General features: G+C 39.3%; 1 protein-coding gene across 1 annotated transcript in view; it reads left to right on the top strand.

Moving 5' to 3' along the window:
• Positions 1-27,537, top strand: part of peak1 (pseudopodium-enriched atypical kinase 1) — a 61,817-nt gene that overhangs the window by 17,335 nt on the left and 16,945 nt on the right. Inside the window, 3 exon segments of the mRNA XM_030424990.1 lie at positions 13,268-14,910; positions 14,912-16,791; positions 25,438-25,685. Of these exon segments, the coding sequence (XP_030280850.1) occupies positions 13,402-14,910; positions 14,912-16,791; positions 25,438-25,685 (3,637 nt within the window). The 5' untranslated portion in view covers positions 13,268-13,401.

Genomic DNA, 27,537 nt, shown 5'->3' with positions numbered 1-27,537 from the left:
ATACATGCCGGTGAGAAAATCGAATTACTGCCGAAAGCATGTCATACCCCGGTACGCTAGGTGGCGCTGTGCCCATTTCAACTAGTGTTAACGGGGTCACCTCTGGCTGACCTCTTTACGTCACCAGCTGCATTCAAGAAAGATGGCGTACGAAGAGCGAGACGAAGCTACATCTTTGTACACTTCGTATATGGTGTACATGATAATTACACAAACTAGATGCACATCCGATCCGATCCGATCCGATCCGCTGGAAACGTATACATGCAGGAGTTAATGCGACTTTCAATCGAATAATCTACGTGGTGTAATTGAGAAATGAGAAATCCGATCCGGTCCGATTTTAGTCAGACTAAGGTGTATACATGCATCTTAAAAATCCGATCATAGTCAGACTAACGCAGTAATTCGGGTTTTCTTGAGTGTCATGTAAACGCACTGAGTGAGTGGGTGATTTTTGACAGGCCATCAGCAGATGTTTTAAAGATTTCTTAACAGTATCAGCATCAACACTGTGTGTGTGCAACACATACCACAGGCTGAGTTCATAACACATGCAGCCCTTTGCTGCATGTGCCTAAGTAAGACGAAAAAAAGGTGGGAGAGAAAAAAAGAAAAACTCAGGTTTGACCAGACATATACAGATTGAGATTTTTCATTATTGCTGGTGGCACCAGGACCATAAAACCATAGATATCATTCATACAGTATATATGATTAAGCGCAGTATTAGAAATAGAAATAAAAAAGTGATAGCCACATCCCTAACAGCAGTGCAGTTTGCGGTTCTTGGCCCCTTTTTCTTGGATCTCCCCAAAAATGTTGAAATCATTTAATATGACACCATAAGAATAAGTGATGGTTTATTCTTTTTTGAAGAACTTGTGGTGGCACACACAGGCTCACTGTTGCCTTAATAAACAATGCACGGCTTTTGCCCACTGCCCGTCTTCTCTCTTTGCAGTTTCATTCCTATTTTATATCTCCTCAGCTCTTGTCTATCCCACTGCCACGGCTGTCTTATCATTCAAGCCCTCTGCCATAAAGCAGCAGAAAATCCCATATCCCATCTCCTCATGGCTTCAGCTTTCAGCCTCAGTTATTCCCCTATTATGTACCAGGCTCAGTGAGCTCAACTCCCTCTCTGTGAACGTGCTCTGGGTGGGTAATGAGCTCTTGTCCTCAGCATACTGACTTCTCTCAGGGGAAAAACATTGCCTCTCTGTGGAGAAGGTGAGTGTGGTTGAACCTGAGTCAGAAAATCTCAACGTGAGCTTTCTGTCCGGTTTTGATGCTTCACTTCTTTACATTTCAGTTCCTCTGTATCTTATTCTTCACTGGTCACTGTCTTATTTTTTGTTGTCACTCAATGAATAGCTTGCCCTCTGTGAATGTTTTTAATTGTCGACAGACATTTACATGCTTACAGATGACTAGGGGTGTCACGATACCAAAAATTCAGTAGTTGGTGCCAATACCAGTAAAATTACACGATTTCCGATGCCAATTTCGATACCACGGTAAAAAAAAGGATTTTCTAAGATACCATGTACTCGAACTTGGAACATGAATTTTTTTGATTGAAATATTTAAAAAATATCAAAGAAAGAGCACAGGTATAAAGCACAAGCACCTGCATGCCCTGCACATCAGCTCCAGCCCGCACGTGCACACACCTAATAGTAGATGCAGTCATTTGAAGTCACAGACAGGTGGTTGCAGGCAGTTTATTTTAAAACATTAACATAAAAATCAGGTTTGTTTAAGGACTTCAAAAAAAGACAGGAATGGGACAGCAGCGCAGCACCTGTTTTCAATTGCAAATTTAACTCTAAATGTACTATCCAATTATCAGTTAGGAAGCAACGTTCTCTCCTAACTGAGGCTGCATTACTACGAGGTGGCTAGTGCTATAACGTTAGTGCTAGGCTAGGCTAATGTTAAAACTACAGCATAAGCTACGTAAGTAAAATAAGCCACAACAAATGTGCCCACCATCCCAAATATCATGTAACGTGTATTTCAGTATGACAGATTCAAAAAAAAAACAAAACAGAAAACGTTCATTATTTGGATGTTGTTAATATGAATCAGGACTCACCATGAATTCTTTAAACAAAGCCGGATGACGGTCTTTCAGGTGCTTTGCTAAATTGGAAGTATTACTTCCCTTGTTCTGAAGACCACGGTAGCATCGTTTGCAAAATGGCTTCTGCGGCTTAATGCCTCATACGTAAAGTACTTCCATACATGACTCTTTGTGCCTTTTTTATCAACAAGTCAAGGTGGGGCTCTTGCTGCAGCCGCAGTTGCTATCTTCCACAGGTGATTTTTGTTATGCCTGCCATGTGTAGTTCCACTTGTTCGTGACCTACTACTTCTGAATGTAAGTATCGACTGGAACACTCTGAGGCGTATACTGGCCCAATCAGTTCCGGAGGAGGAGCGGCACGATTCTAACACTGGTATCGGTGCTAGCGGTACTTCAAAAATATGGGCATCGTCGGCGTTTTGACATTTTAGAATTGAAAGGTATCGCAAGTATCGGTTCTCGTGACATCCCTACAGATGACACAATAGTGTGCATTTCAATTTGTGAAGGTAACAACCTTTTATCTTTTTTTGTCAGCCAATTTGTGTTTTGCCTTTAAAAAAACAAGCTTCCTGTTACGTTGGCTTTAAAAATAAATCAATGGTTGAAAATCTGATGAGGTTAAAAATGTATTTCTGTGAAACTTTCAGAAAGTTGATAAAAGATGCAGTGTTTGGTTCCTCTGGATTAATGTTTTAATTAATTTGAGAGAACCAACTTTTGAATAATTTATTTTGTTGGTCCTGTAATCACTTTTGAACACTGCTGTTTCATTGATTAGACTTTTTTATGACTCTTCTTTTAGGCATAGTTGCACAGCTATGCAGCAAGGTAGACACACTAGGAATAATGTTTTAAGACAGGAGTTGGCCATGGAAACCAAACTGTAACTTAGTAGTGTTTGATAAAACACAATGCCAAAGTTATTGGAAAAATGACTTCCTTCTACATTGTCCCTCATACAGTTACAGAACAAAACTATTAACAGTGAAAGAACACCATTAAATCCTAACAGGAAGACAACACAGTAATAACCTCATTAATGTAAACACAGGAGCAAGAATAATGGAAAGTAAACTAATTCAACATCAACAATTAGCCTACCAGTGAATTAAAACGTTCTGTTTGTGCCAAATTACCCTCAGAGAGCTTCTGTGAAGGCTAGCTTACTGATCACCACTACAGTGATCACATAAAAACTCTAACTCTAAACTCTAACATTTCAAAATACAAAACGCAGTTACAACTACAAATGTTCAGGTCAAAAAAAAGTAGACAACATATGCCTGTGTCAGTATATGTTGGTTATAGATCTGACAAAACATTGGATGGAACAGTGTTGTGAGTATTTGTTTGGCATATCAGTTCACTGAGCTATAACTGATGGGGGAAGTGATGAGAGAGGCCTCGGTGGATAGGATGAATGAAAAAGATGAAAGGAGGGTTTTGGAGGGAAAAAAAATAGGCATTTGATATTCAAGAAACTTTCCTTGGTGTAACAGTAGTGATGTGTAACACTGGCAATTAAAGTAAATACATGTTGTTATTTCTTTGTTTAAGTGTGCTAACTATTGTGAAAACAGTACCTGAACTCCTACTAAGCACATCTATTTGACTTCAATTAAATTGGGTTGGGATTCATTTCAATTAAATTCAAATTTGAAAATTAAAAAAGAAATCCTGAAAATGTGCCCTCTTATTTATCTTTGCTGTGTGATTGTTTAGGGGGTTGAATGGAGAAGAAGTAGTCACACTGTTCTCCTCTTGCACAGTGATTGCATTCACTTTATTGCAAAGACCAGGCCGGTTCACTGAATACTAAACTGATTTCTTGAATCATTTCTTCATTTTTAAAAAGTCGCACACAGTGGGACATGTTTTATGCATAACTCTCAGTAGGGTAGCTTTTAGTAATACATTTCTACTCTACCACTTGCTCATCAGAAGTTATTCTTATCTCAGCACAAGTCTGGGTCTCACTTGGCAGTCCCTTGGGGCTTGTGTCTTGGTGGTAGTGGCACCAAGCAGCAGGTGTTGTGTGATATCTCGCCTGGCACTAAACCAGACAGTGTTTGCTGCTATCAGATCAGGAGCAGATGGTTGCAGATTGAGGGCTAACGCTGCATCTCATATGAACAGCTAACTCTGCTCCAGCAAGTTCAGTCACAGAAAAACTGAAACCAGCTCTGGAACCTCCCATCATATTTGACTTTGTTTTGAATGAGCAAGAGCTTTGTTGGTTTGTGTGGTGTTTGTCTTCTGTGGGACTTCTTGTTGTTTTCAGATTTCTGGTCTTTAAGAGAGAGCCACCAAATTGGCACCACTGGATTTTTAGCCTTTTATATCAAATACGGGATGTATTCTTGCATCTAAGGGTGAATCCCTGTGTGTGCATGTTTTTTGTGTTGTATGTGCAGCAAGCCAGCAGCCTCTGTTGTCCTCATACAGCTGTGAGATTTCTTTTTTTTTTTTTTACATATTCCCGTGGCTCACCCACAAATCAGAATATCTGACAGCACAGATGGGAATACTCATGACAACTGAATACAACTGAATACACAGATAAACACAGGGTTCGTACGGGTGCTTGAAATCCTTGAAAGTGCTTGAATTTCAATGTTGTGTTTTCAAGGTCTGAAAAGTGCTTGGATTTTTGTTTAAGTGCTTGAAAGTGCTTGACATTATAACTCTGTGTCTTTCACAAAATTGGGATCAAGTTTTTGCTATTATGAAACATAATTTTAGATGTTTAGGGCATAATATAATGTACATGATTGTGATAAAAAGTGAAGAATAAAATCATGAGTATATATATTCCTGTAGTACTTTACCCCAGCAATAAGGTGCTGGAAAATCTTGAAAATTACCCTTAAAAGTGCTTGAAAAGTGCTTGAATTTGACCTTGAAAAATGTGTACGAACCCTGTAAACAAAACCTCCTTAGCTTGGAAAGGATTGGACACATTTTTACATTTTTAAGCAAATTTGCTATAAGGCTTGATACTGGACAGGACGGGTCATACTGAATTTCATCATTAGCTTGTGGACTCAGCTGCTCTCAGGAGGAACATAATGAGCCCATTAATTGCAGCAGCACAACAGTACACCATGTCAACTATGACGCTTTTTGTTTTTATTTTTCACAACAACAATTCAACGTAATTTACTTATTCTTGGGTTGACGTCAAAATGAGATTAGAGAATTAGATAGGACTGAGAGAAACTTGAGAAAAGATCACAGAAGCGAAGGTTCATCTAGCCCACGTATGTGAGTCTTGCTGGTCAATGAGTTTCAACAGCACATTCCTGCAAATATTTTACTATGAAGGCCTTGTTAAGAAATCAAGGGTTTCTGTCCACTGGAATGCTAGAGGGATTTTAATTTGAAAATAATACAGGAAGTGCTGGGTACAGTGTAATGCAGTGACTTTAACTGGGCAAACAGAAGGAGCAGATCAAAATAATGAAATAACCAGGTGAGACGTAATAAATTATGGAGGTTCAAGGATTATTCAATTGATCTAAAATGAATCCACAACTATTATGATAACTGAATGAGACCATTTTCAAGTACACTTTAAACTTTTTTTTTTTTTTTTTTCATCAATGACACGTAAATCCAATGTTTTGTGGTTATAAACATATAGCAATCTGAATATGTCACCTTTGGGTCTATTTATTTAGTTTTAATCTGACCTTTTCTCTAAAAAACAATCAGTTGATTTATTAAGAGAGTAATTGGCAAAGTAATTGATTAAGAAAATAGTCATTAGTTGATGCCCTAATTAAATCACAAGTATAAATTCATAAGTATAGGCCAATCTCAATGGAGAGAAGTTTGCTAATTACCACATTAACATGTGTGTGCATGGAGTACCGGTGCATCACACATACAAGTTAGAGCTGAAGTGGCGGCGGGAATGGCTCCAAAAATCATTACAATTTATGGATGGACTGAACTGCATTCATATTGCGCCTTTAGCCAAAGCACTTAACACTTTGCACACACATACTCACACACCAATGGCAGCAAGCTGTGTAAGGTGAGGACCTAACTATCAGGAGTAATGTAGGGGTTTGTTGGCTTGCTCAAGGGCAATATGATATGTGGACCAGAGAAGCCAAGGATCAAACCATGTTACGTAGCCAAGGGCAAACAACAACACAGCTTATGGAGTGAAAAAAGGACAAAATAAATGATTTACAGTATTCATGTATTTATGTTTTTTTTGTTTTCAGTCAGAAAAGCCAAATGATGCCCTCTGCTCCTCTGTATGTCTCCAATGTCCTATATGGTAAACAGGTGGCTATTCCAAATTCAAGGCTTGATATTGCAGTTATTTACTGTATTAACTTTCTTTTGCAAGTGTCAATACAAGGTGAAATTGCATGCAAATGTTAGACATAAGGAAGTGGATTAGTGTTCCATAGTCAAGGCTTGTTCTTGCCATTAACAATATTTAAGTTTGGTGTTGTATGCTTTTATTATCAGGGCTTGGTAATAGAGATTTATAATTCATTTTTTGTGTGGTCAGCTTCTAGTTTGGATTTTAGTTGGGGTTGTTTGCAAAATATAAGTCTGATAGTCATTTTTCGAAAGCACCGTTTGGAGCATAGATGGGCAGAGGGAAGGCAGATTTACATATCGCAAAGGAGAGCGCAAAAGTGAGAAAAAGCCTGAAGAAAAAACAGCCTGAAAAAAGAAAAACTGAGTGGGAAGGAACAAGGAGATGGAGAGAGAAAAGAGTGGGAAATTTTGAGCCAGAGGGGAAAAGACCAACAACAAAGAACATTTTTGAAAGAGAGAGAGAATAGAGTAGGACAAAACAAAGATGAGAGGGAAGAGTCTTTGTAAACAGAGAGAAATATTTAAGCATTAGAGAAGAGGAGAACAGACTTTTGGGCGGCTGAGGTTAACGACAGGGATATTGCGTGCAGCCTCTTCAGTGAGGCATTTGTGACCTCTCCTTTCACCTCTTACAGCTACTTGTTCCAGAAAGAAGCATTTGTGTGCATGTCAGTGTGTACTTTCTGTCAGCAGTAACATATAAACGGCCTGTCTAAATATTGCTTAATGCTACTTTGATCAAATTCACTCAGGCACATGTTATTTTCTAAATGTATCATAGTTCACTGAAACACTTCTTAAGGGAACAGGCTTTTTCATGCATTTGGAGAGTCCATTCGCATACACACCCAAAAGCACTCAATTCTGTGTGTAGTCCTTGTATTTTGAGCCACACTATGTATGTGTGCTGAATGGTAAAACATAATTATCGTTCCTCTCAGTCATGCTGTAGATGACCTTTTGACCAACTAGAAGGAATGACAATTATCTCAAAGCAAAGACATGGCACATGACTGCAACACAGGCTCACTGCGCACTAAAACTGGCATAAAATAACTGATATCTATTTAATCATTTCAGTGTCTTTTTATTTTCTATTCTCCATTGCCATTACCAGAGCCTGTCTGCATTATACTGCTATGCGAAAGGATTTAGATTTGTAACATATATTGAGTCATTTAGCAGGCCTTTCATGTGTTTTTTTTTTTTTTTTAATCAAATTAAATAACTGGAATAAACCAGTCTTCCAGGTGATCACTTGTATAATTCCTCCACTTTAATTTGAGGGTAGCTTGAAGTAATTGCCGCTCAATTATGTTTTCCTCATCTATTCATTGAAGAAAGATTCTTAAGATTCAGCTTCCATAACATTTTCAATAGGGAGGAAAACACACTTCACTCTCTAACAGTATGCAGCACATACCCACATTGAGTACAGTAGGATGTAAGAGAGAGGCATTTGACATCAATCGTCATTTTAAAGTGATTCAAAAGCTTTTCAGTCACTTTTAGTGTGTTAATCATCCACAAGTTCTGTTTGTTTTGAGACAAATCTGTTGGAAAGTACTACATTTTGGTCATCCAACCTTCATCAGGTAGGTTAATGTTCCAATGTTGGATGACCAAATCATGATTTGCGATTCAGCTGATAAATAGTTCACATGGTAAAGCATGTGCCTAATGCAGCCTACTGACTTTTTTTTCCTTTTTTTATGACTTACTTATACTTAGGCAACAGAACTGCCTGTCCTTTTCTTCCGGTACATTCAGGACAAATATTGGTAGATATGAGCTCAGTCTTTGCACATGAAGGAACCATTTAGATTATCGACACTAATGCAGTGGCCTTATTAAATATGCATAACAAGCAAGTCAGTGGTAAACAAAAACAAGTCTGAGGAGAATATCTAAGCAGACAGCGATGAGAATGTTTCATCAATGTAGACAAATTACAGCCTGCATGTTTTTTATGCATTTCACATTCTGGAGAAATTAAATGGAATGTAAAATCTGGTTTGTGTCCAGCTATTACTATTCATTTAATGCTGTACGTTTCAATTAATATTTGACAGTCAAGTCAGAGAAAGCTGGTGGCAAAGGATTAAGCAGAAATCTAAAGGTAGAGAAAAAATATGTATGACTGCACCTTGTTTTCCAGTAAGCCCCTGTGGCTTGCATCTTAGTGCTGCTTCATATCTCTGTAATCAAAGATGCTGTAGAGTTGCACTGTGGACAATCGCACTGGATCCATAAGATACTGGCAGTATCATGGGAAAAAACCCAAACAAAAAAATTCATCCATATTGTGTTTTCTGACTGTGCTTTTTGTGGCACATGTTTTATGTTTATCCACCACATCCCTCTTCTAGTGGTGAAAATATTTTGTGTTTTATTGAGTGATTTGCTGTGTTGTAATTCATCATATTTCAGTTGTGTAATATTTGTTACATAATGAAAGCAACACAAAAATAGCAGTCCATTATTTGGCTGATGGCCATGAGTAGGAACACTTATATTGGAGTGAGTATAACCATAGATAGAATCATTTTCATGTTCAAACTAAAATGACAAAGGCGATTACATAAGAGGGAGGGATTGCTTTTTTCAGAGAACCCCCCACCCGTGGTGTCTGGAGCTATCATATTTTAATGATGTGCCTCGTACAGTGAGCTGTGTGAATAAAAAAGCATCGGACTCCATGGTATGGGAGGATTTGTTTGGCAGATTCGATTGCTGGTGTCCTTTAGGCATAACTGTCATCCTAGATTAAATGTTGTGGGGTCTTGTCAATAACAGCATGCTGCTTCTTTTGCCCTTGGCTTAATGAGAAACTAAAATATAAATAAATATTGCTGACTAGCGTAGGCAGTGTCATTTCAGCGACCACTTTGGAGGGAAGGAGAAATTGAATCAAAACAACAATGGAATTGTAATAGTGGCTGAGAAAAAGTCAACTATGCTGTCACATCTACCACTGGGGGCTTCTGCTGGTGGAAGAGTGTATGTGAAATATATATATATATATATATATATATATCTATATATATATATAATATAGATATTATATATAATATAATATATATATCGATATATCTAATATATTATATAATATATATATATATAATATATTATATATATATATATATATATTATATATATATATATCATATATAAGATATATATATATATTAAATTCATAATATCTATATAAATATAATATATATATATATATCATCTATCTATCTATATCTATATATATATCTATCGATAGATCGATATATTATCTATCTATCTATCTATCTATCTATATCTATATATATATAGATATATATATAATATATATATATATATATATATATATATATATATATATATATATATATATTATATATTATATATATATATAGATGATAGATAGATAGATAGATAGATAGATAGATAGATAGATAGATAGATAGATAGAATATATATATATATAATAATATATATAATATAAATATATAAATATATATAATATAAATATATATATATATATATATATATATATATATATATATATATATATATATATATATATCAGATTTCTTGACTCTCAGACGCGTGATCAGAAACACAAAAGAATGAAAAACGGAATTATCTTATTACAATTCAGCCTGGAAGCTGCTTTTCATAATTCCATCTATCTGCTTTGAAGAAAGTAAACACAAAGGGAGGCTTTATCTTGATTTCAAAGGAAATGCCATCCTTTCCTCTGTCTGTCAGGAAAGAAATAATGAAAATACAATGGAAGTCTGTCTGCAGTAGATCTCAATGTGCAAAAAATTATTAAAATATCATTTTTTAAACCACTTCTTTATGCCTTTCTTTGCTGTCCTATTTTTCCACGTATGAAACCTCCTTTTGTGAACAGCTGCATTACAGCTTTCCAAAACAAAGTCTTAAATCGTGCTCTTGTGTTTTGAGGAGGACGGGGCCTGGAGTTGAGAAAGTGATTCTGAGTGCTGTTGTTGTAAATAAGCAAAATACTGCTTTGCTACCATCTAGGGCGACAGGCATGTTGGACTCTGTAATAAATTTTTTCTTGGTCTGTTCTATTGGTTTTCCATTATGTTTGGAAAGTCTGCCACAGAAATGTACAGTGCTTCTTAGGTGCGTCACATTACTGACAATAATGATAATATTGTATGAATTACAGCCTTTGTTTCCTGTGAGGATGCAGCCTGTGCAGCGTGACAGGATAAATCTTCCCCCGCCAAACACGGCTAGATCAGCAAAGTTTGATTCAAGAGTTCCTGCTTCATTGTGTCTGGCCCTGGGCAGGTACTGGGCGTTGTCATGGTAACATCCTTCCCTACAGGATCTGACACCCATGACCTTGTTAGATGGATGAAAAGACAGATTCACCCGTCCCTGTCGATATCAGCCCGGTAATGAGTCATAGCTCTAGATTTATTTGATGAAATGTGTGGGCCACCCATAAAAGGACAGAATGATCACACATACTGTTGAAGTAATATTCATTTTGTTAATAAATTATAACTGAGGTGAAGGGATGGAGAGCTAGTGTCTATAATAGTGTTCAATTAAGCTCCATACTTTGCTGTGGCCTCATTACTGGACACTGGACAGTCAACACTACTCTGGATTTTCGTGTTTTCCAGACACTGAATAATAATATCAATGTCACATCCTGTGATTAGCATCAAGATCTTAAGATTTCTCTGGATTGATGAACCACTTAATAAATATGGGCATGCAGATGCCTTTAGGCAGTCTTCACAATAAAGCATCATTGAGGTCCAGTCTGTGCTCTAATTATTGTGTGTTGATGTCTTCGGGAAGTCATTGTGCGATGATTTTGTGGCTATTATTTGTTTTGACTTATCATCTGATGTCAAAAAATATATAAGAACTAACTTCCTCACTCCGAGATATATCAGACATGTGTATAGGTTATCTCCTCAGATAACACTGGAGGTTCTCAATGTTGTATGTTTACCCCTATAATTGTGTCTTTTGTCTAATCATAATACTGTTCTTAAAGGATTTGCCTGGAGCAGGCTTCAGCTGTAGATAATAATTGAAAACTATATCAGGTTATGTAACACACTGATTGCTGTGTGATATTAAACAGGTGTTCGTGTAACGCTTGATTTTAATTGGTTTTTTGAGCACACACCACTTATTGTCCATGGATTTGATGTTAATGTGGTATTCAAGAGTTTGTTGTAATTGGTTGAGAGACAGTGGAGTGGTCAATCGGGATAAAGCAAATGGTTTTTCCTTTGTCTGCCCGCTCCATTAGATTCATGATTTGCATTGGAGTGGGGCTTAAACACAAACAAGTGTGCTAACAAGTGCTCTACAAAAAGTCTTAATCCCATCTCTCCCTTTGAATATCTTCATATTAGAGAGCTACTACTGTATTTGCACATATATAAAAGAACAGATCAAACTGTTGCACACCACTCATTTTTTCCAACGGCTTCGGGTATGTTTTAAAATAGGGTACTTTCACACTGCATGATTTTGAAAATGTAAAAGGATGTGGTTTCCTACCTAATGCCACAAAGTGTGACCTGGCAGTCCCAGAAAACAGGATGTGTCTGATATGTATGTGGTGGTGATAACCTGAGGAAGGGCTTATGCCTGAGTTTTAAAATGTCAGCCTTTGTTTTCTTACAAAGACTGAATAGCGGTCATTTTTAAACCTATTGCTTTTGTAACTTACTCAAAACATAAATTATTTAGTTGCCATCTGAAACAATTTATAATGATTGCTGACAGCTTATTGCCTATATGTAGTGCAGAAGAAGGACTTGTTTGTTGTTTGGCAATGTACTCATACAATTTTGATTTGTTAAAGAGGGACTTTGTGCCACCTTCCAGATTCAAGGATGTGTACATTCATATCCAATATGTAGAATATAGTTCCGTATGTAAAACTACAAATTTTGCCTGTATGGTTATGGTCATTGCTGAGTTGTCCTGAAGTTGCATATAGGAACAGTAATTTGTTCTGGACTGTTCTGTATTGATGCAGGCAGGCACCCACAAACAACCAGTTTTTAAATTTCAAGTCTACTTTGCTGGAATATAAAGCCAAAGCTACAAAAAAAAAAAAATGTTTTACTGTAGCCCTTCTTTCAAACTTGCTATTTGTTCATTTGGACGTAAGTTCATGTGAACTCAGCTGAAGCACTTTGGATTTCTATTTCCCATGTAAGTGATCCAGTTCATAGGATTTAGGACATTGAGGTTTTGATTCAATGTCAATATCAGTTTATTTATCTCACCTAAGCCTGGCTGAAATGGCCAACAACAACACAGAACAGCAATTCAGAAATAAGCTCTATTAATCCTCTTCACTTCTGCCCCTCTGCTTTTCCAGTCTTACATGACCAGTTGAGGTTAAGGGGGAGACCCAAGACTGTCCTATAGGATAGATGGCTGCTTGGTAGAGAAAGTTTGCCACCTAATGGAGACAGTGTAGCACTGCCTTCCTAATTTATACTGTCTCACACAATTTATACTGTCTCGCACATCTTATTTTTCAGTTTCACTTTTTTTGCCACACTAAATCCTCTTTACTTCTGTGCAGCTCTGTGTCTGATAAAATGCGTAATTGGAACTTTTTTCTCTTGCTTGATTCAGTATGTTTTCCTCCATGGACATGAACTTTGCAATATGCTTAGTTTCTAACCACTCCCTGCATTTTGTTTGGGTGAGGTATTTATCACAATTACATTAATTGAATGTTTAAAATTAAATTCACAAATTAAAAAGAAGACTTTAATTTATGCCTTTCTCTCCTGTTCTCTTTCTTAGGTCCAGTAAACCCCAGATCTGAGGCTTGAACAGTGCTCATCATTTTGTACTACTCTTAGCACCTGTGACCTGTAGCTTCATGGAGAGGTTTCCTGTCCACTGACCCAGCAGGCTGCCTTACTGGACCAGCAGCCATGTCCGCCTGCAGCACCTTCACAGAGCACGTGTGGAAACCAGGCGAGTGCAAGAACTGCTTCAAACCTAAGAGTCTGCACTGTCTGGCACAAAGCAGTGTAAAGAAGCCTCCTGAGCAGAGGCCTCCGACCACTCAGCAACTGAATCCACCCCCTGCTGGGGCCAGAGCCAACCCTGACCTTACCAACTCCCAGAGGGCTGGCAGTGTGTCTGCCCGTTCAGGACACTTCCGTCCACCGGTGGCTAAAAAGCCAACCATTGCTGTTAAGCCGACTATGATGCTGCCCTGCTCCTCTGCAGCTCTAGATTTAGACGGCAACCTTCAGCGACCACCAAATGTGATAGAGCAGGGCAAAACATCAGCCTTCACAGTCTGGAATCGCAATGGACTGAACCGTAAGAGGCCCGGTGGGCCCAGCAACAACAACAACGAGGGAGAGGATGGTAGTGAGGAAATTGAGGGCTATGGGCAACTAAGCCCAAGAACCCCAAGTGGAAATAACAACAATAGTGGACTGACAGACGTCCTAAAGGAGATTGCTGGGTTGGGCCCTGGTCTTAACCCTTTGCCCCTCTCTGGTTCCAAAGACTTGTTTTGGGGACGAATCAGTAGTTCATATAGACGGTCTTTGGAGAGAGGCCTTCCGGCCTCAAGTTGTCTAGCCATGGGAAGCAGCAGTAGTGGTGGTGGTTGCAGCACCGCTCAAAAACGGGTATCCCTTAGCAATAGCAATGAAATCATCAGCACAGAGGGTGGTCGCTTTTGCTACCCAGAGTTTTCCAGTGAAGGAGAAGATGATGATGAGGATGAAGATGAGGAGGAAGAGACTGAAAGGGATGAGGATGATGAACATGAAAGCTGGGATGAAAGTGATGAAGAGTTATTAGCCATGGAGATACGTATGCGAGGCCAACCAAGATTTGCAAATTTCCGCGCTGCTACATTGTCTCCGGTACCCTTTGCTGCTGGGAAAAAGTGGAATACTGTACCACTTCGTAACCGCTCACTACAGCGGATCTGTGCAGTGGATTATGATGATAGCTATGATGAGATCTTAAATGGATACCCCTCCATGGACTCCAATGGGGCTCTGCTTCCCTATGGGTCCCATGACATGCAAGGCAGCGGTTTCCTATCAAATACAGAGTCTACCACTTCTCCAGAATCATCGTCTTCTTTGCCAGAGGATTCTCGAACAACTTCCAGCAGTGGGAGCAGTGCTCCCTGTGCTCTGCGAAATGGCTTGCAGTCTCCCACATCTTCTAAGGCACCTGTTTCCTGCACATCTCCTGAAAAGGAGCCTGTTCACAGAGCACTGAGTCCTCTCAAGATGACTGAAACACACAAGGCTGTCCTTGCCATTAGATTAGAAGATCAGGATGGCAGAGAAGGCATGCCAATGCCCCAGGCCCTTCCAGGTCAACCAGTCACTATCAGTTTTAGTCCCACAGAAGAGCAAGCAAAACCATACCGTGTAGTGAATTTGGAGAAATCCCTGATCTGTAAGGCCTTATACTGTAGTGGATGTGTCAGCATCCATGGCCAACAAAGAGGAACAGATTCCAGACCCTACTCCAAAACCCAAAAACCTGTCAATGCCTTCCAGCCCTACATCGTTTTGTAGCACTCCTTTAGGTCAGCCCCTCTCTCCAGCCTCCCCTGTTTCTCCAATGTCTCCTGTAATGCCAATATCACCAACATCTGTAGCGCAGCCAGGTACATCCCGAAAGAAATCAGGAAACATACGCTATCAGGAAGTATGGACATCTAGCACAAGTCCTCGCCAAAAGATACCTAAAGTGGATCTAGGGGTTGGGACTAATCATGGCCCCTCCATCCCTACTCCGCACTGCAGTCACAAGTCAGCTCCCACTTCTCCCATTGCTGGGCTGTCTTCATCCCGAACTGTACCTGTGAAGTCTCCCAATTTATCAGAGATCAAATTTAATAGTTTCAATAATGCAGGCATGCCTCCTTTTCCTATTATTATTCGAGATGAGCCAGCTTATGCCCGCAGCTCTAAGAATGCTGTTAAGGTACCTATTGTTATCAATCCAAGTGCATATGACAACCTAGCTGTGTACAAAAGCTTCTTGGGACTTAGTGGGGAACTGCAGCAGCCAAAAGGAGTAAGTAGTAGGGTAACCAGCCATACTTATGAAGAGATTGGTTCCTCTGAGAGTGTCCAATCTTCCTCAACAGAGAAAACTATATCTGGTAGAGGCACATCAGAGAGAACCTCCTTTGAAGAGACTAAAGCTCCACATGAAGCAGCGTCAAAATCACCAAATTTACAACCTAAAACCACTACAGACTCAAGCACTGTGACAAGCACTGTGATGAGCCCGACAGTTGGGGCCCTCTCTCCCAGTACATCATCAATTTCCCCTGCCATTCTTGCCATTACTGCAAACCTACCTAAAACCAGCCCCTCTGTCAGCACTGTTACACGCACTTGCAAGACAAGTGGAGATGCTTCTTGCAGTAAAGTTGATAATACAGACTTAGCTTTAGCTTCTGGGGCAGCATTAAGCCATAAGGAGGAGGCCAGTGCTGTGCTTTTACAAATTGTGGCCTCCATCCACCCTCCCCAGTCTCCTCCAGAGTCCCCTTCAGCACAAGCCAAAACCCCCAATTCTGAGGAGCTTTATGCCCTCCCCCCTGACGCCATGAAAGAGACTCTCACCAGACCCAAGTCTCTCTTCTCCACGACTGATGGCTGTCTTTCCAAGCCCAAGAAGGACACACCGTCAAAAGTTTTGTCTAAATCTCAGAGTGCCTCTGCTGCTGTCCCACTCTCCAGCCCCCGTTCAGAGCCCAATGCTCCCTTCCCCCCTCCAAGATCTACATCTTCCCCTTATCACGCTTCCAACATCCTGCAGAGACATTTTGGCAACTGGACAAAGAGTTCAGCCTCCAGTTCCCCTGTACGACCCAGTGAAGGTGAATCAAGTCCAGGTGGAGAGGGGAGACGCATTTCAACAGATAGCGCCAAACCCAAACGCTGGATCTCCTTTAAGAGCTTCTTTCGTCGGCGGAAAGATGAGGATGAGCAGAGAGAGAAAGTGGAGAGAGAGAAGGAAAAAGGCAAGTTGGTTGGGCTTGATGGAACAGTCATTCACATGCTTCCACCGCCACCAATCCAACAGCATCACTGGTTCACCGAGGCAAAACCAGAGGATCCAACCCAGAAGCCAACAATCATCTTCACCTACAAACCAGAAAGTGGCAGCACTCCTGGTGATGGAGAAGGAGAACTACAAGTAGAGGAGTGCAAAGAAAATGCGTTACTGACACCGGATGAGAGTAAGGAACCCAGACCTTTGAGTCCAGGACAAACACCACCCCTACACACCACTGGATGTGATCTCATCAGCAAGGACTTCAGGTATTTGTCCAAGATTCTGACGCCATTACATAATCAGAGTAACCAGAGTAAAGCCTGTAACAGTCGCACATAGTAGTAAAGGTTCTGTTTAAAACTAAAAACATGAATGTGGTTTCAGATGAGTACAGAGATTACAAAATCAAACAAAAATAAACATGAGATGCTAAGGTAAACCCTTTTCTCAGATAATCTCAAAGCAGGAATTGACATTGTTATAGTCAATGTGTCTCTGGGGATTTGGTAGGGATCACAAATGTCATCTAATCATTATGTATGTATGCACATGTTGAGTAGGATTTTGGCCCAGCTTTGCTGTTTTTAATTTCCTATAGAAAGATTAACCTAAAATGAGAGGTTGTTCCCCCAAAACAATTTTACATGGATTTTAATGAGGTGAATGATACATTTAGCTGCTGTAAAAATGCTTTGTAAAAATGGTTTCTCATATGCCTTTGTCTTTAAGACCCATAGTGAAATTCTTAGGACTCTCTTAAAGGTCCTACATGTTCCTTGTATGTCACCCTTCACTAGTCTAATGAATGATTTTGCACGCAATGCCAGTATTACCCTTACCCACATGCATTCCCTTCAGAGCATTCATTGACCAAACTCAAAATAAAGGTCCTCAACCTTTGCCAGCTGCTCCTCCAGAGTGGCAGGGGTGCTTCTCTAACAGATCTCTCATCACAGTTTCTAGTGGTGTTTGATCCTAATTTGGCATCTCTGGTCATCCCACTCATCCAGCCGACTTCATGGACTGTACAGACCTATGTGGTCTTTTCCTTAATGTCATCCATTACTTGAACAGCAGGCTCCGTGTTCAGCAGTTCTCTCTTCAGGACGAGAAGTCAGGAGTAACTGGTCATTGAACAGCTGTCAATTCAACATTTACTCTATAAATCAACGCTTTAGTTGGCATATTCCCTTTAGCATCTCAAATTGTATTAAATGCTCATTTTCAAACACATACACACACACTCACAGTAATCAGTCTTATTGACAGTGTAGTCCCTGTATTCTTGCATTATAAGTTCATTATTTGTCTTTGCCTTTCTGTTTCATTTCTTGGGGTAAGTTTCCAACAGTGTTAGTAATGGTGCCAGATAAAAATAACCCAGATGTGTCAGATACACTGTATTTTATGCTCTAAATTATAAACTTGTTTGTGCGCCCTGAGATGCTGTAAGATGGTAATCAGGCAAGTGGATGCTGCAGTGGCCAAACAAAGACTCATTCATCAGGGGAGCTGTATACGCAAAGCATTGCTAATAATGTGAAGTACTAATCACTAACCATTTTCATGATGGATAATACACTCTGAGAACATTCCCAATCCATTTGTGTTAATGACTGTTCTAGCCCAATATTTAAAAGTGTGTTCAAAACAGGAAATTACATTTGACAGGGTTTCCGCGGGGTCTTAAAAAGTCTAAGATTTGACAATCTCAATTTTAGGCCTTAAAAAGTCTTAAGGCTAGGTCAGCGCCACTATACTCAACAATGTTAGCTGCTTTATAGCGGGTGTTTGTGGGCTGCCGCGGTTGACGGTGACGAGCGTCCGTCCGTCCGTCCCCCGGTTGACGGCGACGAGCCCCCGGCTGACGGCGATGATCGATCGAGCATTTCTTCCCCCCCCCCGGACTGACAGTGACGAGTGTCCGTGCATCTTTTCTTTTTTTGCTTTGGGGAAATGTGTTGGTGAGATTCACAGTTAGCTCTGTGTGTTGTACTTCTTTCTGACGCATCCAGGAACGTAAGTGGCATTTTGCCAACAGCCCAGTAGGAATATATCGTCATACACTTTGCCAGTTCCAGAAAGAAAGAAAGAACAACTATGGGAAAGTGTAACTTTAACAAGCGTTGGCTTGAACAACCAGAATTTAGTTGATTAAAAGCTGCATCTGTTATTATTTGAAGCGCAGTGTATGCTTTTGCAAGAGGACCCTCAAATTTGGCACACTTGGTATGAAAATGCTGGTGTCACACACAAAATTAGAAAAATACCAGTTAGCTTCTAAAACTCTCCAGTGAAGACATGCTATCACACACTTTTGTACGCCTTTGTCACCATTTCCATCCAGTTCTGCTTGACCCAAACTCTACGCTGTCTCGCAGTCAAGCAACATTCAAACCTTCGACGTTGAAAGCGGAAGTGCATTGGATTTTGAACACCTTTGCTAAACATCAGTCGCACACACAGGAACACACACAAACACACCACACACTATTATAGTTAACTAAATTAAATTAAATTCCTAGATAAAAACTAAACTAAAACTACTTAATCGTTTGTTAGATTAATTAAAACTAAACTGAAATAAAAACAAACAAACTGAAAAAGTTACTTAAAATGATAACTAATGAAAATGTAAAAACGAGAATAACCCTGACACACACTCACTCACTCCATTCTTCATTGTTTGAGTTGGTCTGTGAATGGCAATATATTTTGTTACTTGTTAAATAATTTTTGGACTGCATTTTTCCTTCCTTTTTAGTACTTAGTGGAGGTCTTACATTGAGTACAAAATGGTCTTAAAAAGTCTTACGTTTGACTGCGGAAACCCTGATTTGAACTGCAGATCCATCAAGTACATAATTTGACCTAGAAAAAAACATCTCTCCCCCCCCCAAAAAAAAAAATAAAAAATCTACAGTAAATGATTAAATAATGAATCATGATTCATGACTCATCCTGATGCACCTGGCACAATCACTTGGTTAGAAATAGTAATTTCCTAATATCCTAAGCTGCGTCAAGATGTGGTATATTTTCAGTCTGTGTGAAATGACTAATTGGTCATGTTACGTAAAAGTCGTGACTTGGCAGCAAGCATAAGAAAAAGTTTCCAGAGTTAGAAGGTACTGCTTTAGCGAAGTACTCCCTACAGTATATCATTACTACCTCTTCCTGGGGTTTCATGTCATTTTCTGAGCAAATTCCAATTTATTTTGTGTAGGTGTATGCATAATTAAGCACAGAAAACTAAATGAAACCAGAGACTGTGCAGCATCTGGACTTTGATGTATATTCAGTAGGGAATTTGTTGTTGAGCATCCTAATCTGTTTTACAAAATCATCCCAGAGAACCCACTTGATTAGTAGGAGAATCACTATGAAACTGTTACCTTGCGGATGCCACACCCATATACATTTTGGCACGGGAGCAACTTTTTTAGATGTTCTTGTTGGTCCTCTTACTTGATCTGTTACACTTTGACCTACATTGATCATATCCATTTCTTCGTATCCCAACGTCCCCCATATTATCCATTTATTCTGGGTTGTTTCTAGGTACTTGGCTTTCCACTTTCATTTTCTCTGTTCGATGCAGTTTTTTGCTCCTCTTCCATGCCTTTCTTCCACATTTTTCCCTTTGAGCCTGAAGCACTGCAGATTCTTGAATATATCTCTCCTCCATCCTGTCATTAGCTTGGCCCCATTCTGTCTCTTTTCTAGCTTCCCTGCTTTTTCTTTCCTCCTCAAGCTTCAGCTCTCGCCATCTCTTCTTTCTACCAGAAGTTCCTATCTCTTCTCACACTTTATAACAAGGGGTACAAGAGTTAAGTATGTGCAAGGCTTGCTATTAATATGGGTTATTTCGGTGACGCTGTACTGAAATTGGACATGTGAAGGTGTACCGAATGTATTGGAAAGTACCCAGTACGTTTCCCAAAAGTTTGATGCCAAAATCTTGAAGTCATTAGTCAGGACAAATGTTGGATGTTTTCACTCACTTCATACAGAGGATGATGGATTACTCAAATGAAGATAAATTAAGTTTGTTCTTTCTAAATGTCAATGTTGAGTACAATATCTTACTCGGTAATATAAAGTTTAGTCTCTGGAACAGATATCAGCATGAAGATGAATTGTTGCAGCATTCCTCTGCTAAATGTTTCCCATTCATATTGACCAACAACATCATAGAACAGCTTTCTCAACATTAAAATGCGGAACAGCATTCATTTACTTACATTTAGCACCAGAAATGGTTTATTCTATTCATTTATGCTGTCACACTTAAATGCTTTCACGCACCTCACCTTTGGTACGGTTTTCTTTGCACCTGTCTTTAGAAACCACTTACGTGACCCAGCCATTTACAGCTTTCACTGTGAACTTGTCAATTAGTAACCATTTTTATTCACTTTGTGTGTTGCTCAATAAGTTACTATGTCACTACCCTGTCTGTTTTGTCTATGTTTATCTCAGGCATTGGCACATGGTTTTACTTGACCCAAAAACAGAGAAATAGCTTAAACTCTTACTTGGTGCCTTATCTTCCTGTGGTGATGTGAAAAAGATGTGACAAAGATTAGAGAAACAATTTGTGGAATGTAAACGAATTCCTCACATTGCTTCTGAAACTCATGTTGAGGGGAAAGGAAGTGTTAAATAACTAGTCTGTTATTAATTGAAAGGTACTTCAAGTTTTGTAGTTGTTTTGTTATCTTTTTTTGTCCAAGTCTGTACTTCTGCAAAATACTAGCCCTTAAAAAGTATTTCTGAAAAAATAGGATTTGTTGCAACATAAGCTGTTTCTCAAATGTGTTATTTATTATTCAACAAAGCCTTGTTGTTTAAGTCATGATCCCATAAATCATTGTTATTCCACCTTTCTTGCACGATTATTGCTGGCAAATGGTAATATTGTCTGTCTCTATGTGAAATGACATACCTTTGATGCAAATGTATTTTGCTATAAGTAAAAAGACTTTCATGTTTAAAACGTCAACTTTCCCTGGACTTTCCAAGACAAATAGACATGTTATGAAGTGGTCATACAGGTCATTTTTAAGACCTGTTATTTGATTGGCAGATAAGGGGTTAACTCTGCAGGTTCTTTTGACTGTAAGCAGTTTTATTGGCTAACGTGGGCGTGCTCTTCAGCTCTGGTGAACACACATTACCTGAGACAGGTAGGAACATTCAAAGAGAGAGAAAGAGAAGAAGAAGAGGAAATAACATAAGCAGGAAAAGACTTTGATCCCTCAGGACTGGCCAGTCTGCATTTACTGCTCTACCTAAAATGTGAATTCAGCTTTGCTTTATATTCAAGGTTTCCAGATGGGAAACTGTGTAAGCCAGTACAGTGGGTAAGAACTGAAACCCTTTTCTTTCCTTCACTTCTGTAAATATCTGTGACCATCCAGCCGTGTAAGTCATATTGACTTAATAGGGAGGAGAGGTTCTTAAGATAATATGATTTGTGTTGTGGACCAGAGATTGTTAATTTCTTGCGACAAATATCCAAGAAACTGTGAAATGCACTGAGGCAGCTTTGTCCTGTCTGAACAAGTCAGGTCCTGACATTGAATTGTGTAGCAGCCTTAAAGGTATTTATTGTGTTATGGGCCGCTCAAAGTGTATATCCATTTTGGATGTTTTGTTTTCAGGATTACAGTGTGTGCTAGAGATCGTCTTCTTTTTGATTCAGTGCCACTTTGTGATAGTTTTGCAGCTGACTGTAATCCATTATTACTTTAAGGTTGAGTAGGATTAATGTATAAGATACAGTACATAATCCATGTTTAGTCAAAACCAGAACTATGTAATGACATCTCTTCATGTAGACAGAATAAGGAAGAAAAAAGAGGAAACTGAGATAACATGAACAAGTCAGGCCAACAGACTGTTCATTTTTATGCCTTCGATTGTAACACATTGTTCTTTATGCTGTTTAGTTTGTAATTATACTCTATGTTTATGCCTCCATCCACTCACTGTTTACTTCCTCTTTATTTTCTAGTAGTCTCACAGCACTGGGCCTTTTATATCAACTGTCTACTGCTGGCAAGCCGGCAAGTGCTAAAGTAATGCACTGTGCGACTCAGAGGCTATTGATCAACTCTCTTTATAAGAGACACAGAGGGCTTATGCTCTACAAAGACCGATCATAAACATGTCAGATCGGATGCTCTCTTCAGACACAGAGCCCCAGGGTGGAGAGAGACACTTGAGCAGCTGGGTGTTTTCTTCAAGTGCTAATTTTTCTATCTCTGTAAAATGATGGCAAAAATACTTGTGTTCCTTATAAAAAATTAAAAAAAAACACTCAATGCTTTCATATGAGAACTTTCCCTAAAATGTGACTTTGATAGAGACCGTGCTCAATGACTACAGGTAAGCATTTGTTGTATTTGGATCCATATTCCAAGACTGTCCGCACCAGTTTCTTTTTGCGTTTCTGGAATGTTTTTTGAGAAAATTATAGTCACCCTTCAATTGAAACTTTACCGAGCCAAAACATGTCTTTGTCGTGATTTAATTATTTTGTTCTGATGATTCATACATGTTCTCATAACAAAGGATAGGATTTAAAAACATTTTTCTGTTCTAGCATTTTTTCAGATACAAATCTGTACACTTTTAAACTTGATTCGATGTTTCTTCTTCCCGATGTCCCAAACATTCAATTGTTCAAAACCCTCTTTGAGTTTTGTTGTCTGCCTAGATCTTACTTTTTCTTGACAGGGACTTTTCCAAGGATCACCTAAATCATTAATCATTTTGACAACATGTGTAATCACAGGAAATGACCCCTGATTCAGCATAATACAAACATTACTGCCAAGCTGCCCCTCCTATGACAATGAAACCAGCTCTGTGAACTCTTTGTGACTATTTTTTGTTTCACTTTGACCTCATTTTAAATTTCATTATTCAGCAGAAGGACAGGACAGGTAAATGATAAGGGGATTCAACCCAAAATAGGCAGTGCTAGAATGGTAAAACAAAACGCCACCACAACATCTAAAATTGGCAGGGCCAGCCTCATGCGTAAGAGCTATGCAGCTAAATATTTTCTGTAGTACAATAGGGGCTAAATCCACAGTAGTTTAGAATGGGTGGCCCAAGGCTGTAATGTCTCACACAGGTCACATTGAAAGATCACAGCTAACCTGTTATCAGATCAGAGAGCAGCAGCCAGTATTGCATTGAGTATATTATTTACCATGATCAGAGGGGCAGACTGATCCCAGATGGCTGTCGATGAAATCCCATCTGTTTAATGTCTTTTCAGTGGAGCTGGAAGACACAGTTACCCAGGTGACTGTGGAAAAACATTAGGTTGTGACTTGTAGTCAACTTAAATTAAAAGGAAAGGCTCCTTGTCAGCTATTTGTTTTTGTACAGTTTCTCTTTAGTGTGTTTGTGTTTTTACAGTCATATTAGGAAACTTTCTTGTACCCCAGTAGGGTAGAAAACCAAACCCACTTGCACATAGCGCTATTCGTGGTCAAAAACTTTAAATGATAACTTTCTGACCATGTCAGCCATGTCAGAAAATACCTTTTTAAAGTACAATAATAAGGCAATGCTCTCAGGCCCCATGGGTAATTGTGAACTTGTCACTTCCTTCAGAAGCTCCACATGTGGCAGATTGCCTGTACACCTCGCATCTCTGGCAGCAAGAGCTACAGTATATGACAGGTCTCTTCATAACAACCCCAGGGCTTTCACACTGTGATTGGAGTCACTGTGCAATCTCCAGTCTTAAGTAGTAACACACCCTGAGTAACTGTAAGATGTGACCCAGATTTCTTCTGTCAGTACATTATGAAGTATAAGGCATGCTGTTGCAGTAGGGAACATTATGCATTCATCTGCTATAAGTCATTCTGAACAGCCACATTACAACAGACACATAAAACGCAACAAATCATAAAGGTGAGAGGCATCGTGGTTTATTATGCCACGCTCTATAATGCTCACATACATTTCTTCGTGACAGTTTGCATCAGTGTCGCCACACCTTAAACATATCTGTCAGGAGGCGAGATTATAATTCTGTTTTGTTTTTGTTTTTTTCCATTCTTGTTAAGATTCATTGTTCATTATTTTTCACTATGACCAGAATGCCTAAGTACATCCCTACAGCTTTGTTAAGTATCTGATGAAAAATTAATTTGGAAAAACTGGCAGCTAATAATCACATTAAAGTCTCTCATGTTATCATCACACCTTTTGATCAAGCGGCTGTAGCAGATTTAGATGAAATTCATCTCACCTCCCATCACACCTCACATTAAAGCAACTTACTATCACGGAAGGATCTTCAGAGCAAATTATCACACACTGTTTGGACCTGGTCTGCCTTTTTCTTCTACCTTCCTTCTGGCGTAATTTTAGTTGCATGAAACAAATCAGCCTTCAAAAGCCCTACTCTTAAAGCTGTGCTGCGTCTAATTCCTCACTTGCTAAGGAGAAAGAGGGAAGCTGATGGGGCGGCGCAGACAGTGATTCGAGAGACTGAAAAAACTGACCAAATCAAAACATTGTTGTGTGTGTTTCGTTCATATCCTGTGATGTTAGATGCAGTTATCCGTCATAGACAAAATGAACCATGACAGATTGAAGTCTAATCAGTAGGAGCTCGTTTATCATCTACCGACACTGCTCCCTTCCACAATAGAGCCCATTATTATCATCCTTTTCAGTTCTGACTTGTTTTGAAGATTTCTTCACACAGAAGTACACCTTATCATTGACAGAATACAGAACAATCTCAAAGCAGTGGGGAAAATATTATGATAGATTACAAACAAAGGAAAGAAAACTAATTTAATTAGATGGTTAATGAAGCAAGTTTTCCACATTTTCATAAGTAAACAAGGCATGTCTCTCTCTGTGATCTGCAGCCAGGTACCAGTCAGAGCCAGTGGTACTAGGGATCGGGAGCTGCCCGGTGCCACCTCCCTGCCTGCCAAAGTGAATCTGGGGCTTTTGCTTGGGGAGGGCGAAGATGGCCATGCCAAACAGGTTACCACACCAGCCTCGGCCAGCGAGGGCAACACCAGCCTTGGAGAGCCAGACGAGGACGGGAATCACTCCCATCACTCCCACTCTACCGCCTCCAGCCAATGCAGTGCCACTTACAGCAACTTGGGTAAGCTGGGTACCACACGTGTTGGTGTCTTGTGTATTTGTGCTGTAAATATCTTGCATAAAGCTCTAAACATTTACTTAAAAACAGTAATTTACTGTGCTGTACAGGTAAGTGGGTGCACCACAAAGTCTGTGAGCTTATATTGTCCAAATCGGTATGATCCTTCTGCATAGGACTGATTTCTTGCTAATCTCTAACCACTCGCTCCACAAATGCCAAACCTTTGGGCATTAATTGATTTTATGTCGTAAAGACTCTGCATTACTTTCCTCCACCAAAAAGATGCTGTTTGCTGTAATTTACCTTGTGCAGCTCAGAATATGCCTTTCATAGAAGATAAGTAGTAAGACACATGGGGAGAGCTGCTGATAAGCTGCTGACTGTGCACCACAATCCCTAAGAGCAATTTTAAGAAAGCTAAACATGGTTAAACTGTTATTCTTTATTGTTTTTTATTAAACAGAACATAGATGTTTTTGTAAGAGAACAAAAAAGGAAGAATCATACTATCTCTCTGTATGAAGGTTATGTTCATTGTAACTGGAATCAGTGGATGAATGTTGCTGTAATCTGTCAGTCAGTCCTCAGTGTCTGCACTTGACTCCTAAATAGCTGATTTCACTTTTCTTCAGCATCAGCACAGCTTCACACGTGACACATCATAATTTATTCCGTGCTGCAACAGCTTGAGCTCAAAATCTCAACACATCTTGTCACCCACGGGCTGCATCTTGGAACTATTTTGAAATATGTTATTTCAGCTTGAGGTGGAAATCTTTGCCCTGACATTACTTGTTCTATTCAGTTCTCATCAGGCCCACTTACTTTAGCACATTTGTTGGACATGCAGAAATGTACACAGAGGGGACCACTCACTCAGATTGATCAACATATTACTTCTCTGTTTTCATCTGAATCACAATCTTTATATTCCTCTCTATCTCACTACCTTCATTGCCTGCTCTTGTGGTATTTCTGAAAATCATACTTGGTATGATTGATGAGTTTGGAGCAGGGTTACCTAAATAACTACATTCACAGATGCCAGCACTGCTATTAATTTCATAACTGCTTTTATCCTCATATCTGGCACTAATTGTTATGCTGTCTTAAATCTCAAAACTCATAATTGTCTAATCTGGCTATGCTAAACTGAATTACGGCCTAGCTTGAATGAGTTGATTCCTTCGCTTGTCCTTTTCACACAATAAAAGACATTTTCAGGAGGCATATAAAGACAAGTTGTGTAACCTGAGATCAACAGTTTAAATGGAAATATTGAGTATATTCAGAATAGCAGACACAAACACACATAAATCTATGTTGTATGGTAATTGTGCAATTCTGTATTTGTTATCTTGTGTTTTGATATCCTATTATACTTCAGTATAATCAGTGAAAATGTGTAAACAAAACTAGGAAAAATAATCTTATCTTTAAGTTTGCTAGCTCACTGCTGTTTTTTAAAATCAATATGGCAATAGAGACCAGTTGAAGGAATTAACTCCTGAAGATCTTTGTCTCAGCAGAGAAAACAAAAAGTCCCAATTACTTCCTGTCTGGTTTATAACACTGCTGCAGACTGCATCATTACTTTCCTCAAACATGACAATTATGAAGCTCCTCTATCACAGTCCCCACTTTGACACTAGTTGACACGAGACATTTCATCTTTAGACAGTAGTCAGTCTGGTGGTCGAATGACAAGCAAGTCAAGGGCAGACTTTTGCAGCAATGAGATGAGGAAGAGAGAGGGAAGCACTCTTTTAAAACATAGCTGGACACTTAAAACACAAAGCTCTCTGTGGGTGGGAAAGGATCTCGCCGTGATCAAGTGGTGTGTGTGTGTGTG

Source organism: Sparus aurata, chromosome 8 (assembly GCF_900880675.1).
Source record: "Sparus aurata chromosome 8, fSpaAur1.1, whole genome shotgun sequence".
In the NCBI taxonomy this organism is placed as follows: domain Eukaryota; kingdom Metazoa; phylum Chordata; class Actinopteri; order Spariformes; family Sparidae; genus Sparus; species Sparus aurata.
This window is presented reverse-complemented; position numbering and strand designations above follow the sequence as displayed.